General features: G+C 33.6%; 4 protein-coding genes across 4 annotated transcripts; 1 reads left to right on the forward strand and 3 right to left on the reverse strand.

Moving 5' to 3' along the window:
- Window positions 1-1,443: 1,443 nt before the first annotated feature.
- On the forward strand, window positions 1,444-2,336 carry LOC125186817 (two-component response regulator 24-like). The gene is made up of 2 exons (XM_048083269.1): window positions 1,444-1,914; window positions 2,045-2,336. The coding sequence occupies exons 1-2, from the start codon at window positions 1,708-1,710 to the stop codon at window positions 2,222-2,224; spliced, it is 387 nt and encodes a 128-aa protein (XP_047939226.1). The 5' UTR covers window positions 1,444-1,707; the 3' UTR covers window positions 2,225-2,336.
- Window positions 2,337-2,551: 215 nt separating this feature from the next.
- Window positions 2,552-4,432, reverse strand: LOC125188258 (putative F-box/LRR-repeat protein 21). Its single transcript, XM_048085026.1, has 2 exons — window positions 3,750-4,432; window positions 2,552-3,444 (listed from the first exon to the last, which is right to left on the reverse strand). Exons 1-2 carry the CDS (start codon window positions 4,430-4,432, stop codon window positions 2,841-2,843), a joined length of 1,287 nt encoding a protein of 428 aa, XP_047940983.1. The 3' UTR covers window positions 2,552-2,840.
- A 1,081-nt stretch (window positions 4,433-5,513) lies between these two features.
- On the reverse strand, window positions 5,514-5,876 carry LOC125186226 (putative lipid-binding protein AIR1B). Its single transcript, XM_048082578.1, has one exon. The coding sequence runs from the start codon at window positions 5,874-5,876 to the stop codon at window positions 5,514-5,516; it is 363 nt and encodes a 120-aa protein (XP_047938535.1).
- Window positions 5,877-13,712: 7,836 nt separating this feature from the next.
- LOC125187383 (putative lipid-binding protein AIR1B) lies at window positions 13,713-14,072 on the reverse strand. Its single transcript, XM_048083967.1, has one exon. It carries the CDS (start codon window positions 14,070-14,072, stop codon window positions 13,713-13,715), a length of 360 nt encoding a protein of 119 aa, XP_047939924.1.
- Between the last annotated feature and the right edge of the window lie 3,729 nt (window positions 14,073-17,801).

Genomic DNA, 17,801 nt, shown 5'->3' on the forward strand with positions numbered 1-17,801 from the left:
AAAATAATCAAGTCGAAGCTGAAGCAACGGTGGAGGAAAAAACGGAGGGGGAGGTGAAAGAAAACCCTACTAGCATTGAAGAGTTGGAAGAGTTGATGAATGAACACCTCCACATGAGCGATGGATTGACGAAGGAGATTGCGAGAGCTGAGATAGAAGCTCTCTCCTCGCAGCGTAAATTGTTGAAGGAAAGATGCATTGAGGCCGAGGAAGATATGGAGAGAGCTGGCAGGCTTTTTGAAGAGGCGCCTCCCGGTGAAGATTGGGAAGCCTATTGGATGAAGGAAACGACGACGAAAATATACGAGGTGTCACAATTTAATTTAGCGAAAATGGAGGAACGAATGAGGGGGTACTTGCAGAGGCTTAGGAAGCGAGTTGCGAGTCAGAAACAGCCCTCGATCCGTTAAAGGATCAAAGCGTTCGACCGAGCAATGAATCAACGAGTTTTGTAGAATCCGTGTTGCATTTCATTAGACATATATTTTTAAGGGATAAAACATGATGTGATTATTTTTATTAGAGTACTTCAATAAGCATATTTACAGGGAACGAGATGAACTACTATAAATGAAATCTTGAGTAGGGTACCTTTACAATCTCTTAAAAATTAGAGTGTTTCATTATCGTGTGATTTAAGATGGGAATTGCACGTTAACATTTGGTATTACAAATTATTTAACTTAGAACAAAAATGTCCCGAATTATGTGATATGGATAATTAAATACTCAAAATATTAATCTTACCAAAATATGAAATACGGAGTGTATCGAAATCCATCACAGAGATCATATATGGCTTGGCGTAGATTTTAATTGAAATACAATAAATTTGAGATAGCATCATAAAATATTATTTGTATTTTTTTAACTTCATAAGCAATATATTTTTCATGATTGAAATTTGTTTTATTGCAATTAAAAAATTGCTATCTAATTGTAGTTATATATTTCATGCATCCACAATCAACACTATTGGTTTTCCATTTTGGCATGTCTAAAAGTTAGTCTCTTTCTATTTTTTTTTAAGTTTCTCTAATAAGGTGACACCATTTTACGATTAATAATATTTCAACTATTTATTCTATATTAAAATTTAATAGTGTCCACTATTAAGACTATTGATAGTGAATGGATGGAGTATTATTTATGAAGACCCAAAACAAATCCACCTAAATTGAACCCATTGCCAAACTCTTGGCCAATATCATCACTTACAATTTCATTATCTCAGTTAGGAAAAAAGGAAACAAAATTGATGTGATTTCACCTATAACAAGAATTTGTTCGAAAAACGTGCAAAATCCCAATATGAAAAATGGATCACACCACATGATTTCATAAAGCTACAAAATGTTTAAACCATTAATGGCAGATTTCACAAATAAACACTGCAAATCCACTCCACAGATATTCATTCGACACTTGAACATGATGAATGCCAATCCCCATTCATTACATACGAATTCAAAATCTCCTAATTACACACCAAAAAATCTTGGATCGACCAAAATATATCTACCATGGAAGAAATATCACCTAAACCAAATCCATCATGCAAAAATTCTAACAAAGGCAATAAAGTAACCTTTCATATCACTCTCCAAAAAGTTGTTCTATTAGTATCTCTTCTTCTTCTTCTTCTCTCTCTTTTCTCTCTCTATATATACATTAAACATGCATATGTTGTGCTTACTCTGAAAGAAAATGAAAAAGGTAGAGCGAAAATTTAGCGCGCTTGTGGTGGACGACGACCAAATGATCCGTAAAGTTGAGGAGAAGTTGTTGGCGAGTTTCGGACTCGAGACAAAAGTAGTGAACAATGGGGAGGAAGCTTTGAAGTTGTTCCTTGAGGGGTATACTTTTGATGTTGTTGTCATGGACATGGAGATGCCCGTCAAGAATGGGCCCGAGGTAGATATTGTCAATTTAATTAATGTTACCATCTTTCAATTTTTTTTTATAGAGTAAATGCCAAAATTGGTCATAAACATATGTTTATTTTATGGAGTGTATTTATATAGTGGTATGGTGGCACGTGCAGGCCACTCGCGAGTTGCGAGCAATGGGGGTGGACTGCATGATCGTTGGGGTGACTTCCCGTGGTGACGGACCCGAGAAGGTGGAGTTCGAGGCCGCCGGGTTGAATTGCTGTTGGGAGAAGCCGTTGAACGCTAAGATAGTCAGGACAATCCTCGACGAGTTGGAAATGAAACTATCTTGAACAACCAAAATTTTATTGTTGTTGTACTAAACTTTTTGTGCTTAAAACAGTTGTACTTCCCAAAAATGAACAAATGAGAATCAACGAAATTGTTGCCTGTGGGCCGTGGTTATAACTAAATTATCTATATTTGGTAGTACATATTACTCATTTTATTTAATCAAAATAAATTAATTAATCATTTTTAAAACTATTTTTATTGGGACAAATGGAAGTGTTATTTTTTCATTTAATTCTTTCACGCGAAACTAGTTTTAAGATTTGAATACTCGTTTAACATCGAGCTATATAAATTTTATCATCAAATGCGTTATATATAATCACAACTTGTGACATGAAATTGTAAATTTTTCTTTGAAATCTTTAGTACCAAATTACGTTATGTATATTGGTAGCTATGGACTTACAAGATTGAATTCGCAGAATTGAAAAAAAACCTTGGTACCTAACTTCTTATTCAAAGGAGTATCAAAACGCGAAGGAAATTTACAAAAAAAAAAAAAAAGATATAGTACTAAAATCAAAAATTAAAATAACAATAAAATAAAATCAACTTAAAAATAAAATACTAACATTTTCGCTCCACCAAACGACTTCCAAAATCCAATGTGCAAAATCAATTGAAGTTTCCCTCGTAACGTCCAAAATAATCTTCATTGTCTTTATAATGGTCATACACGTAATATTCAAACATGAGCGCAGAAGGACTAAACGGATCGCCACCATCGCAATTAGGCCACGGTACATCACTAACAGAGTCGTTAGGGAGTTTAAGATGTTTGATTCGCTGATGGCATCTTCCCCCCAAATACCCTCCAAGATTGAGATCAAAACATTGCCTGATGTCAAGAGATTCGAGGTGCGGACAGCTGGCAAGGATCATTTCAAGTCCTTCGTTTCCAATCCAATGCGCAAAGAGCTGAAGATGCTGCAAACCAGGCATGCTTCTGCTGATTGCGATAGCATACATATTCCGATAGTATGCCTCATCAGAAGCACCTTTTAACGACGTAGGAACTTCGTATTTAGATCCGTTGCACGAGAATGATTTCAACATTGGGCAAGAAAAGCCAATAGCTTCAATGTCGGCAACGCCAATGCACGGTCTAAGAGTAAGGTGCAATTCTTCCAAATGGCCAAGTTTTGGAGCTATTCTAGTCACACAATATTTTGATATGGAAAAGCAAGCTCCAAGTTTAAGCCGCTTGAGATTTGGTGATCTGTCAATCAATTAAAAATTAAACTAGTTTTTACACGGAGAGAAATATCTTAAAATAAATAAATAGAAAAATAAAACTATATTCCATTCGTTCCACAAGAATATGCACTTTCTAATTTGGGAAGGTGTGACTCATTCTTCACTAATAATTCACTAATAATTTTTTAATTACATTTTCTCTCTATACATCTCTCTTATTTTACCAATTTTACATTAAAACCTGTGCCAAACCCAAATTGCATATTCTTGAGTATTTAAATATGTATCGATCAACGATGTAGAATGAAACCAGATTTAAATATTTACCGATCAACGATGTAGTCCATGAGTGCGTCGTCGCCGAAATACTGAACGGTGAGGTCAACCAATTGTCCCCGGCTACGATCCACCGCGTGGCGACACATGGCAGTGTACTTGTGGGTCCACTTCCCTTGAATAGGGTCAGAGAAATCAATGACTCGCCACAATGCAGGATCCTTGCAAGCCTTCCACCACGTGGTGCACACGCGCTGCGCGGTGAATAGCATCCCAGAAGCCCCCAGCCTCCGCAGAATATCGGCCGTTACATCTCCCGGAAGCTGAGTCCATGGGGGCGAGGATGCAGCAACCACATAGGGCTCGAGGTTTTGGATCCGGAAGCGGGGAGGGCCGGCCCACATCCACGGGGAGAGGTGGCCCTGCATGAAGAGGCTGAGGAGGCCGAGGCGCTGGTCGGGAGGAGTGGCGGAGAAGTCGAAGTATTCGTTGATGCGGTTGCCGTCGAAATGGGAAGGGTTGATGTAGGCGTGGATGAAGGCATGGGTGCGGAGAGAAGGATGAGGAGGGATGTAACTATAAGGGGGGTTAGTTTGAAGGGGAAAAAGAGGGGGTATAATAAAAGGGTCAATTGGGAGGGGGTATGGACCTAAATATTGCTGAATAGTGACTGGGAAATTGGGTTCATTGCTTAGTTGTGGGATGAATATTGGTGAAAGAAATAGATTGGACATGGTGGAAGGGAAGGGAGTAGCAATTGGATATAGCAAATACAAAGCCTCTATTTATATTTATATAGAACAAATCCTATCATATCTGAAAATAAGAATATTCAAGAGAATCGGATTAAATGGTTACCTGATTTATAGAGATACTATCATACTATAAGATATGGAAGTTGAGAGTTTGGAGGGCGTAGAATAGCGGAACCGGTTTCAATTTACTATTTTTAATAAATAGACTATTTACTAGTAATTCATTTTTGCTCCTATTTTATTGTAAACATAAAAGGGGAGTGATGGGTGTATTTTTTTTATATTTTTATTGGAAATTATCAAAGATATCTATCGGCGAACTTAGTGACTATTTTCCGATTTAAAGCTGCTCAGAGATCAATTCCCTGACTATTTAATTAATAATGGACGAGTCTCATGTCACTCGACCACACCCTTTGAATTAGCGACGTGGGTATTCTAATATTTCATTTACTAATTTTCATTCACTAGTTTTAGTAAATTGGACTCACCAAGAAAAATAGTGTAGTGGCACCCCCACACTAACTTGCCCTTTATATAAGTAGTGCATTTTTAAGGAAGTGTAAATATTTATATATTTATTTTAGTCAAACTTATTAGCAATTTTAGTCATTTTAGTCAAACTTAATAAATCGATCGTTAATAAAAAAACCTCCCCCTTCTTAATAAATCGATCGTTAATATTCATTTTAGTCAAACTTATTAGCAATTTTGCACTATATTTATTATCTTGTTGTTTGCGAGCCCACCTTTTGTTTAAATATTTACAACGAAATTATCATGGAGTACTACATTACAGACCAATTACATTGTATCCTAATTAACTAAAGATATCGTCACACAACGTACACGAGAAATAAATGATGAATGCGCCATAGACAAATAAAATATAGAAATTATCACAAGTTGAACTTAAAGCAAATTATTTAGTACTAGTATAACTCAACAAGGGTTACTATTATAAGATTTGCAAGTGAGCAGTACACAACATCCATAATTGGGGTACAAATCACAATCCAACAAAACATTGTAGAAACTTAAATCACTAGAAATTGATCATTTAGGCACATTGGAAGCCTGATGGATCCTTCATGGAGCAAGCATTGAGAAGCAAACTAACAGAAATGGGAAGACTGAGGTGGTTGTCCAAAATGTCGGCCTTGAGGGCGGCGCAGAGGCACACGGCCGCCTCAAGATCGACCAGCCCGTCGATGAGGGAGCAACACGGAGTTAACGGGGGATCAGTCCCGATTATGACACCAATCAATGCACCAAGCAAATCAGAGCAAACACCAAGTTTACGGATATCGATAGGGCAAGTATCATTGGTCACCTTAGGTGGTGTAGAGGCACTAGAAAGAGTGAAAAATAAAAGGTTTAGCACTAGGAAAAGAGCAAAGGGTGTAGTGCTCTTGGAAGCCATTTTCACTCTTAGGATAAAAAGTTTTGGTAGAAGAAGTTAATTTTGGGATGTGCAAATTTGATGCAGCAAATGAAGTTTTTATAGGCAAAAAAAAAAATTGCTTAATTGTCATTGCATGCTGGTGATATAAATATTTATTGCTTGTAATAAAATCATATTTCTAGTATTTTGATAGTAATTCAATGTACGTAGGAGTTATTACCAGTATTTTAATACCAGTAAATTTAATGAAATTAAACAGAAGGGTGGAGTTATTAGTAATTTCCATGAAAGCAAACGGAATATGAAGTTATTAAACTCAATGAAAACGAATGGATGGCTGAGTTAAATCCTATTACCAATATTTTGATGATAAATTCCATGAAAACAAATAGAGTAATAATATGATAGAACGTGAGGTTCTATCGAGGCAAAAAGAGCACGCGTACGACAGAGATTGATCAGAAAATATGATAAACACACCTAGTTGAAGTTCTAGGGTTTTGGAACAAGAATGAGAAAAGAAGTATTTTATTTCTTAATTCTCAATGGATCAAAATGATAGAAGTTTCTATAATTTATAGAATTCTAAACCCTAAAGCCTATCTTGCTAAGCAAGCAAAATATTTTAAAAAGATTACAAAAAGATATGCAAAATCAAATCAAATACTATTAAAAGATACTTTGGAGATTGAGAGAGATTTGGACGCGATCTTGGGCGTGATTTGGATTCTCGAGGGCCCTATCAACTCTCCCCCGGTTGAAATCCACCTTGTCCTCAAGGTGGAAAATCTGAATTGCAATAGTATGTCCACGGAAATCACCAAGCCGCTGCCGAAGCCTTCGTAAGCTCCAATCAGCATCTGCCCTAAATGAGAACCGTAAATTATCGCGATGAAGGCTTCTCGGGCTCATAACAACATCAATCTCATCCGACTCAAATATTCCTGGATCAAATATGCGAACTCCTTCTTCTCCACTAAATTGAAGAGTATCACGGCTATCGACGCCATCAAGTAAAAACTCAACCAAGTGCCCATATTTGTTGCTTGAATAGTACCAAGGTGCACAAACAATAATTGAACAGAATTGATAATAATTAGAAGCAAAAGCAACGGTGTAGTATGGATCAAGAAGACCCGCTGCATCACCGGAAAACCCTCGTTTAGTTCGTGGCACACACTTCAATCCACCGTCGTTGCTGGAATCGACGTCATTATTTTTCTCCATAGCAATGATCTCAGTTGGTTGTACAGAATCAACCGGGCCATTGAAAATAACATCTCCAACCTTCACAACAATATTTTCTGACTCCAATACAATATTAGGAACAAAAGCTCTCGCTTCATGAGGTGAGTCCCTGCTATTTGCATCAAAACTTTCTCGATCCATGAGCGGCGGTGGTGGCTCCGTGCTGATAATATCCTGCACCTGCACCGGCGACATCGTGTTGTGGACGTGCTGGCGGTCATCACGGGATGTATATGTTGGTCGAGGGGAGGCTCCTTGCACGCCAACCAAGGTTTGGCAGGTCTGCTGTAGGGCTGGAAGACATTCTACGTACTCATTATGTGAATCGGGCTCGAATCGCTGTTTGACAGCAACTAAAAAATCGTCCCAACCTTTGCCTTTATTGTTTTCCTCCCAATACGTCATCCACTCTGATGCCGGATGATCAAACAAGTATTGCGTCAGGTACAAACGATCATGGAGCGGCATGTACTGATGATTGTAGTAGGTTTGGATTTTATGAATCCAATCTCGAGCATTGTCACCGTCAAAGCGAGGGGGATCGAAGCGAAGGTGCGGTAAGACCTCAGGTGCAACGCCAAGAGGTGCCTGCGTGAGCGATGGCGGAATTTTCCATCCCCGTGTCGTGGTCGCAGCTGCTGGTGGGTCAGGCGGCTCCTTTTGCGTCGTAAAGATGGCAGCCAATTTGGCCAGGTTTTCCTCAATTCTTTTGTTGAACACATTTTGTTGTCGTGCGAAGGCCTCCAACTCAAGCTCTTGTGTCAACAATTCCTCGTCTTGCTTGGCGAATCGGATGTTCATATCGAACAACATCCGACCGATGTCGTTGAGGAAATATGTTTGTGGTTGCGGTGACATTGTGCGCTTGGCGGTGGTCGCAGCCATGGAAGGAGTACCAGATTTGAGAGAGTTGTTGTGGCGGGGCTGCCAGATCTGGACGACGACTCAGCAACGGAGGAGATGCTTGAGCAGCGAGTGCAATGCAGAGAAACGTGGGTGGTGACTGATGTACGGCGGCGAGACCGGCTGACGCTGACTCCACAGCGATGGCGGTGGGACCTGGCTGGTATGGACTGTGGTGTAAGGCTCGGCTATTGGATTGTGGAGCGTGAGTTTTTGGTCTTGGAGATTTGAGGTTTTAGAGAGGTTGAGGAAGATGGAAAACAACCGTGAGTGAGGTTGAGGGATGGAGGAAGAGTAAATCAATGGAAGCACCAATTGATAGAACGTGAGGTTCTATCGAGGCAAAAAGAGCACGCGTACGACAGAGATTGATCAGAAAATATGATAAACATACCTAGTTGAAGTTCTAGGGTTTTGGAACAAGAATGAGAAAAGAAGTATTTTATTTCTTAATTCTCAATGGATCAAAATGATAGAAGTTTCTATAATTTATAGAATTCTAAACCCTAAAGCCTATCTTGCTAAGCAAGCAAAATATTTTAAAAAGATTACAAAAAGATATGCAAAATCAAATCAAATACTATTAAAAGATACTTTGGAGATTGAGAGAGATTTGGACGCGATCTTGGGCGTGATTTGGATTCTCGAGGGCCCTATCATAATACATTCCAATATATTGCTTGCCAAAATGTATATCATGCGATTGGCGTATGGAAATAGAATGACTATCACTTTCTACGACCATTTGTAAAAACCACCAAAAAATAAGATGCGTCATTTCTAATATATTACTCGCTCCATCCCGGTTAAGTAACGCAATTTTTTAGCAAGAAAAATATGCTAAGTGTGTTAAATTTGGAGAAAAAAAAAGAAAGAAAGAATAAAGTAGTACGGCAAATAAAAATAGAGAATTGATTTTATTTTGACAAAAACTGAAATCAGTCAATTAAGTTTAAATGCCTCAAAAAGAAATACGAATCAATTAGTTTAAAATAGATGGAATATGTTTGCTTATTTGACTCTCGTGTTTATCATAATTAGAATATTATTATTGCAACTATCGAAAATATCGTATGTTAATAACATTAATCGCAAATATGTCGCGCTAAGATAGCTACACTAATTTTTATAAGGTCATGTTAAAAATGGATATAGTGATCTAATTCAAAATTAAGATCAATCTTGCACCACTAGATCTTAAAATGAGTGAATGAAATCAAAATTCATGGATTTCAATAAATAATAGATAAAAGGTCAATAAAAAGGTAAAATCGTCAATATATCATAATATGATAATTTTCATGATTTTTCTAATATCAACATAGTGTATTACAAATATCGACACAATGATTATGAAAACGAAAATTTCAACACAATGTTATTGATATTGTACATGAATTGTACTTATTGAAACTTTTTGATGCATTTATTAACCTATACGAAAATTTAAATAAAAACTACTCTATCCGTCCCACTCTAAGTGAAACATTTCTATTCTAGCACATGATTTTATGTTGTGTTGTTTTGTGAGTTAAATGAAGAGAATAAAGTAAGAGAGAGTGAAAAAATAGAGAGAGTGATGTTTCTATTTTTAGAAATGTGCCATTTAGAATGAGACATCCAAAAAGGAAAATGGTTCACTTAGAGTGGGGCGAAGCCGATCATCGTCGGAATATATGCAATTGAGATTTTGTTAGAATAATTACCTTTAATTTGATACTATATTTTTTAACGAAAAAATAATCCAAATCGAGACAACTACATAAATTTAAAATTTTTAAGATGATTTTGAGGAAAGAGAAAGTCGTTAGTTTTAAATACCATACATAAACCCTTTAATAATTTAAAATATAAATATAATTTTTAAGATGATTTTTAAGAGGATTTTGAGGAAAGAGAAAATCGTTATTTAATAATTTTTAAAATTTAAAATATAATCTAATTGACATTATTTCAATCATTAAATTTTCTAATTTAATAGCTAATAATTGACCTTAGATTGATATCGCTAACTAGCAACTGATTACCCTCATTTTTATACTTATATTATAGTCACAAACTACACGAAATTCTTAAATATAAAAAAATAAGTTATTTTAAATAAATTCCACTTAGGAATAGTATAAGCCCGTACATTTACATGATTAATTATCATAAATAATACTCCCTACATCCCAACTAAATTGAGTCATATTCCTTTTTGGGATTTCCGAACTAAGTTGAGTCATTTCCTTTTTTAACAAAAAATAAAAAATCCAATCACACTTACTTTATTCCACCATCTACTTTACTCTCTCTTTATTTTTCTTACTTTGTACATCTCTCATACTTTTTAACACAATTTCTTAATCTTCATGTCAAAAGATTTATCTCAACTATGGAGGGAGTACTCATTCCCTTATAACTAAGTTGAATAAAAAATTTTAGGCACGCAGATTAAAAAATTGTAATGAAAAGTAGGAGAAGAAAATAAAGTGAGAAAGATAAGCATGAATGATTAAATATTTTGTTTTTATGAAAAGAGTAAATGACTATACTTAATCCCAAAAAAGAATATGACCCAACTTAGTTAAGACAAAGGGAGTATTAGACTTAGTCCCAAAAAATTCACATTATATCGGCATTTGCTTAAAATGTTATCAATTTATTCTATGTATAAGACGGATTTTCACAAAAAAATCACATCAACAAAATCAACATAATTTTACAAACTACTATATATTTTTAAGGATAATTTTTCTGTAAATACACAAACTTTCAACATTTTTTGGTTTTTCCCCTAAACTTTTATTTTAAGAATGCAAATAACTTATTTTGGAATTTTGTTAAAAAAAATTCCAATAAATACTTTCAGTCAAATTAAAACTAATGTGGAGTATACTTGACATATTATAATGTGCATGACAAAAGGTGACAAATCTGTATGACATGTTATTAGCACGTAAATATACAAACTTTCGACATTTTCAAAATTTCCCTAAATGTTTCGTTTTCTCATTTAAATGATTGAGAATTTCTAATTTTTTTCTCAATGAAAATTTTCAATCAAAATAATTTTTGTTTTTTTGAATTGCTCTAGTTTTACCATTTTCTAAAATTTGATTTAGGTTGTTTAGACGATAAATAACTTTTTATTTATATTAAACAATGTCAAATATTTTGAAAATTTAATAAAGTTTAGGATATATTATGAATTAAAATATTTGTGATTTTTTTCTTTGACTTTACTTTCTCAATTAATATCACTAATGAATTACTATCTCTAGTCTCTAACTATGCCTATATCTATCTCTACCAATTAATTACTATCTCGGTCTCGATCTATTTTCATTCCAATCTATCTATACCTTAAGGTTTTACTTTAATTTCTCAATAAATATCTGCAATTTAATTATCTCTCAATCTATTTACTGCATTTCTATCTTACTATCTCTATCTGCAATTTAATTTACTCTCAATCTATTTACTACATTCCAATCTTACTATCTCTATCTCTATGTCTATCTCCAATTTAATTAACTCTCAATCTATTTAATGTACATTCCAATCTTACTATCTCCATCTCGTTAATTTCATTCCAATCTCTCCGTCTCTCTAGAAATGGACGCATACATTCATTTTAATTATATTCCCATATCTCCTCCATCAATAACCATCGAGTTATGCTGAATACTATTATAATCTCTCTCTAAAGTACTGCAATTTTTAACTCCATTCATCCATCATTAAATGTTTTTATAAAATCACCAATCCAGGTCTTCCCTAATCTTCCCTAATGTTCAGAGTTGTTCTGGTTTGAGATGAGAAAGGAGCACCGGCCGAGCGCCATGAATGAATAAAAAATTGACAGCAGAGGGAATCAATGATTCTTATTCGAACGAGTTATAGCTAGCAAGATGTCGATTACACACTGGAGGTTGGTAAGAACTGAGGGGCAATTCCCCCTAACCTAAGTGGACTTACTCTCTCTATTCTGGCACATAAATGATAAATGAAGGGATGACAATCATTAAATATTTTAATTTTTTATTCTTTATCATAAAATATTTCATTCTATTTTTATTATTTTTACTAAAATATATATATGTCACTGATCACCAGTGGTGGACGCAGAAATATTTATCGATAGAGACTGAAATTTTTAAATTTTATTTTAGTGTACTTTTATATAATTTAGATTATTTGTAGGGACTTTTCCATTATAATTTACACTAAACTTGATTAAATTTAAAAAAAAAAAACAATATCAATGAGGGCTTTAGCCCCTCCCTCCTCTTACTTGGGTCCGCCCATGCTGATCACCCATGAGCGAAACCCGCACTTCGTCTTCTTCGATGAAACGAATTTCCTCTTACACTTCTGTACTCTATATCCTTACAAATAGGAACCAAGAGGCACAATAATTCAACCAAGATTTGTTTTAATGTTGTCGACGAAGTTCAACATTGAGAAATTTAACGGTAAAATTAGTTTTGCTATCTACTCATTTTTTGTAATTAATTTGTTTCCATCTGACGACGGTACCTTAATTAGAAAAATGAGAGAACCAAAAATATGAAATATTTGTGACGAGAAATATTCTCATAGTAGTATTATTTTTCAGAAACGATAATCTAGTTATATTAACTCACTGGAAGAAAATCGTGGCTCCCGAACCTACTTGATTTCATAAGGGTTCATTATATTTGAGGAAATGTATATATTTAGGATAGTGTTATGGTGCCACCACATCTTAAAATAACACCATACCATCATTCCTAGCCAATCATTTGTATACGTGGATAAATAATAAGCTGTCATGTGGCAAAAAAAAAAGGTAAGAAACACGGCCAGCAATATGCAACACCTTATAAAGCAAGGCCAACAATATCCAATACACCTATACAACAATCTATAGATTGTTGTGTAGCGTTTATAATATTGTTGTGTAGCGTTAATAATATTATTGTATATGTGGTGTCATGGTGTCACTTTAAGAGTTGTTGTCATTTTAACACAAATCTATTTAAATAAATAAAAACACCTCCCCTTTTTAATAAATAGACAGTATATAGTAGTTAGATCAAACTTATTTTATATTTTATCTGGTTTGTTTGCGAGCCCACCCTTTGTTTAAATATTTAACAACGAATTATCAAGTCATGGAATACTAATTCCGTCCTTTAATAAAATCATAGTAGTACTAACCATTTTCATTTTTTTTTTCAATTTTTTAAAATTATACAATTTCTACATTAAGAAACTTTTGAACAACATAACACTACTAATGTGGAATTAGTGTAAGTGGGTAACACTATTTCTGATATTTTTCACTTTCACTCTCTTACTTTATTCGAAAATTGATGCAAGAAATAAATGTGTCATTTCAAATTCAAAGAAAGGATGTAGTATATATATTTTAGACCAATTACGTTGTATTATCCTATATAATTAAGTCAAGATATCGTCATACAAAGTACTACATGAGATATAGTAAATGCTTAATGCAAATGCCTTAGACTAGTAATATATAGAAATTGTCACAACTTGAAATTAAAGTAAATTATTTAGTATTATAACTCAAAAAGGGTCACAATTAGCATCTCACTCTCTATCACATAGGTGAGCATTCAACTTCCATATTGGGGGTACAAATCACAATCTAGCAAAACATTGTAGAAATTTAAATCACAAGAAATCAATGGAAGCCAATGGTGTGATCATTTAGGCACATTGGAAGCCTGATGGAACCTTCTTAGAGCAAGCATTGAGAAGCAAACTAAGAGAAATGGGAAGATTGATGTGGATGCCCAAAATGTCGACCTTGAGGGCGGTGCAGAGGCACGTGGCCGCCTCAAGATCGACCAGCCCATCGATGAGGGAGCAACATGGAGTTACTGGGGGTGTTCCGATTACGAGACCAAGTAATCCACTGAGCAAATTAGCACAAACACCAAGCTTTAGGGTATCAATAGGGCAAGTGTCCTTAGTTAGCTTAGGTGGTGTAGAGGCACTAGAAAGAGTGAAAAATAAAAGGTTTAGCACTAGGAAAAGGGCAAAGGGTGTTGTGCTCTTGGAACCCATTTTCACTCTTAGGATAAAAAGTTTTGGTTGAAAGAAGTTAATTGGTGAATTTTGGATGTGTAAGTTTGATGCAGGAAATGAAGTTTTTTATAGGCAAAAAACTTAGATGCTTAATTGTCAGTTGCTGGTGATATAAATATTTATTGGTTTTAATAAAATCTTGTTACTAGTATTTTGATAGTAATTCAATGTAAATAAACGTAGGAGTTATTACCAGTATTTTAATACTAGTAAATTTAATGAAATCAAACAGAAGGTGGAGTTATTACCTACATTTTAATAGTAAATTCCATGAAAGCAAACGGAATATGAAGTTATTACCTGTATTTTAATACATAGTAAATTTAATGAAAACGAATGAATTTAATGAATCATATTACCAATATTTTGATAATAAATTCCATGAAAATGAATTTTTGATTCTTATTTTTTTGACCTAATAACCAATTCCGACCAAATTAAAGTTGATCTTGTACACTTGCCACTTGGCATATTGCAATCTACATGGCGAAAAGTGGCAAATTCGTATGACATGTTATTAGCCCGCAAATATACGAATTTTTTACCTTTTTTTATTTTTGTTCTAAATTTTTTTAATTTTAGACTATACTACATTTTCTTAATTATATTAAACTATGTTTAATGTGTTGAAAAATTAGTACTCCTACTTCATATGTCCTATAAAATAATCTTCTTTTTTAATTCTCACCCATTTACAAAATTAGTCCACTTCTATTTTTTAATCAATTTTTCTTATGAAGTGAAGCCCATTTTCCATAAATAATATTACGATCACTTTTTTATTTCTGTCTTTCATGCTTTACCAATTTTGCATTAAATTAATATATTTTTTCAAAATATCTATTTTTATGGACAAATGGAATAAATTTTATGATAGATATTGTGAATTGAAATATTTGTAATTAATTATTTGCAATAATAATACTAGCATTTAATTATCTCTATCTCTAATTATTTCTATATCTTTAATTTCCCAACAAATATTTGCAATGAATTATCGTTATCTATTTAATTATCTCTCTCCCAACCTATTTAAGGCTTTAATTTCTCAACAAATATCTGCAATTTAATTATCTCTCTCCCAACCTATTTACGTTCCAATCTATCTATCTTTCTAAGCCTTAGATATCAAACATGCAAGCGAGATTTTCTTGGAACATAATATTTCCACGGTTCCACCTAGTCTTATACGGAAGCGTATAATCTCTGGTCTCTTAGGCCTTATCATTTACAAGAAAAGGATTAGTGATACGAACATTACTTAGTTTAGATTAGGGATTTGTATATCTTTTCCGTATCTTTGTTTTCTTTATTGTTAAGTTAGTTATTAGTATTATATATATGGGTCAATTGTTATATTTTGAATCAATCAATGATATAACATATTTTGCCCTACTTTTTTTATCGTTTATTTTCTTTCTGCAAACTCAACTCTAGTCATAGATTGATTGACGATGCTCATTTTCCTCACGACTTTCTCCTATCTTTCTACTTGCCTTATCAATTGATGCTTTTATAGGAAGATAGGAGATAGGATTCTTGACAGAAAACTAAATAAGGATAAAAGCTAAAATATATTATTTTATTGATTGATTCCAAAATATAACAATAGCTCATATTTATAATACTAATAAATATATGGAAAAAGATATGTAAATTCCTTATTTATCTAAACTAAAGAATGATCTTATGATCGTATCAATTAGTCATACTCTTAACTATCAAAATATTTCACAAAAATCAATTCAGGGGGTGTGGTCGAGTGTTATGGGACTCGTCTAACCTTAACCAAATGGTTAGGATCAATCCCTTCCTTTGGGGTGAGAAAAATACCCAAAATCAATCCCTTTCTTTGGGGTGAGAAAAAATACCCAAAAATCGAATATTCAATTCGAACCAAACCGAAATTTGACATTTGTTCGGTTTGTATTTATGAAAACAAAAAAATTGAAAAAACTGAATTTTTCTTAATATTAGTAATATTACATATGCCTAAAGAAACTCTATGTGTTGATTTATATCCATAAATGTATTAATATTTAGATTATACTAGTATATTAGTTGTGTTATTTATAGAAAATTAATTTTTGGACTTTTGATTTTTTGGATATATTTGCAATTCCGGGTTAGGATTTTGTAGTTGAATTTTGCTTTTTCAGGTATATTTATATAATTTTGATTATTTGGTTCGAATCGAATTTTATGGTTTGAATTTCAATTTTTCCAGTTCAATTTAGAAAAAAATCGAATAAAAACTGAATATTCATGACCCTTAAGTATATATAATAGCTCTATCAACCATGCATACTAAATCAAGATAAATTATTACTACTATATATCAAATTAACACTTCTTATCTATCAAATGAGAAATCAAAGATGTCGAAATATCCAGAATTTAATTGTAATTCATGGTAATCCCAACCATCATCAGATTCAAATGGATTGATAATTCAATCCATACAAGTGATAGAGTCGAAGAAGAGCATTGCTCAGAACATCGTTCGCCTAGACCCTCATACCACAATCTATGTCGAATTTATACAACTTTTTTTTTCTTCTTATTTATCTAAAATCTAAAGCTTATACTGTTAAAGTGGTTAATAAGATTAATATCTTTTGAACTTTTCTACTAATTTAAGTGCTTGAATTTGTGTAATTATAAAAATAATTATAAATTAGTCCAATATAAAATTATCACCGAATTTAAACGACTCACACCCTTGTTTTATACATCGAACTCCCTAAGAGAAAAACCGTGGCTCCCGACACCTATTTGCACTTCATAAGGAGTGCATTATATTTGAGAAAATGTAAATATTTAAATAAATAAAACGCATCCCCCAAGAAATCGACAGTATGTCGTTTGTTCAAACTTATTATGTTTTTTATATCTTGTTGTTTGCGTTCCATCTTTTGTTTAAACGTTTACAAGTACCGTCCTTTAGAAATGACCATCCGTCTTTTAAAATTATGCAATTTCTACTTTATTAAACTTTTAAACAACATAAACACTACTAATGATGTGAGTCTCACAATCCACTAAAACTTACTATTACTATTTTTTCTCTTTCTAATCTTTTATTTACCAATTGTACATTAAAACCTAGGGATGTCAATTCAACCCGAAACCCGTGGGCCGGCCCGAACAACCCGATAATATGAGCGGGTTAGGGCTATAATTTTTTTACCCGAATACAAAACGGGCTAAACGGGTTGGCCCGAATGGGTTGGTGGGTTAAATGGGTTGGCCCGAACGGGTTGCGGTCAGCCCGATGGGTTGTGAGTTTTAATTATAAAATATTAAGTTTTAGGAGTTTTTCATATTTTTGAATCCCCAATCTTCATTCTACACAATCATTGGTCTTATTCAATCTTTATTCTACACTTTTCCACTCGATCCCACAATATCAGCTTTCAAGTTCTATCTCAACTCATTATTGCATCGTCCCATCATCTGCCACTAGTGTCTTACCACCACCAAAGCCAATCAAGACAAAATTAAGAACTAACTCATCAAAATCTTAATATATTTATCATTTTAATAATGATTCATGTAAGATATGATTTTTAATTTCCATAAAGAATTAGTTACAAGCAATGCCATAATAACGACACGAACACATGCTTTAATTTATATTGTAGTTGATCGAGATGAAAGGCTTTTTTTGAAGTATTATTGAAGAAAACTATGAAAATTTGAAGATTT

This window comes from Salvia hispanica, chromosome 5 (assembly GCF_023119035.1).
Source record: "Salvia hispanica cultivar TCC Black 2014 chromosome 5, UniMelb_Shisp_WGS_1.0, whole genome shotgun sequence".
Classification (NCBI taxonomy): domain Eukaryota; kingdom Viridiplantae; phylum Streptophyta; class Magnoliopsida; order Lamiales; family Lamiaceae; genus Salvia; species Salvia hispanica.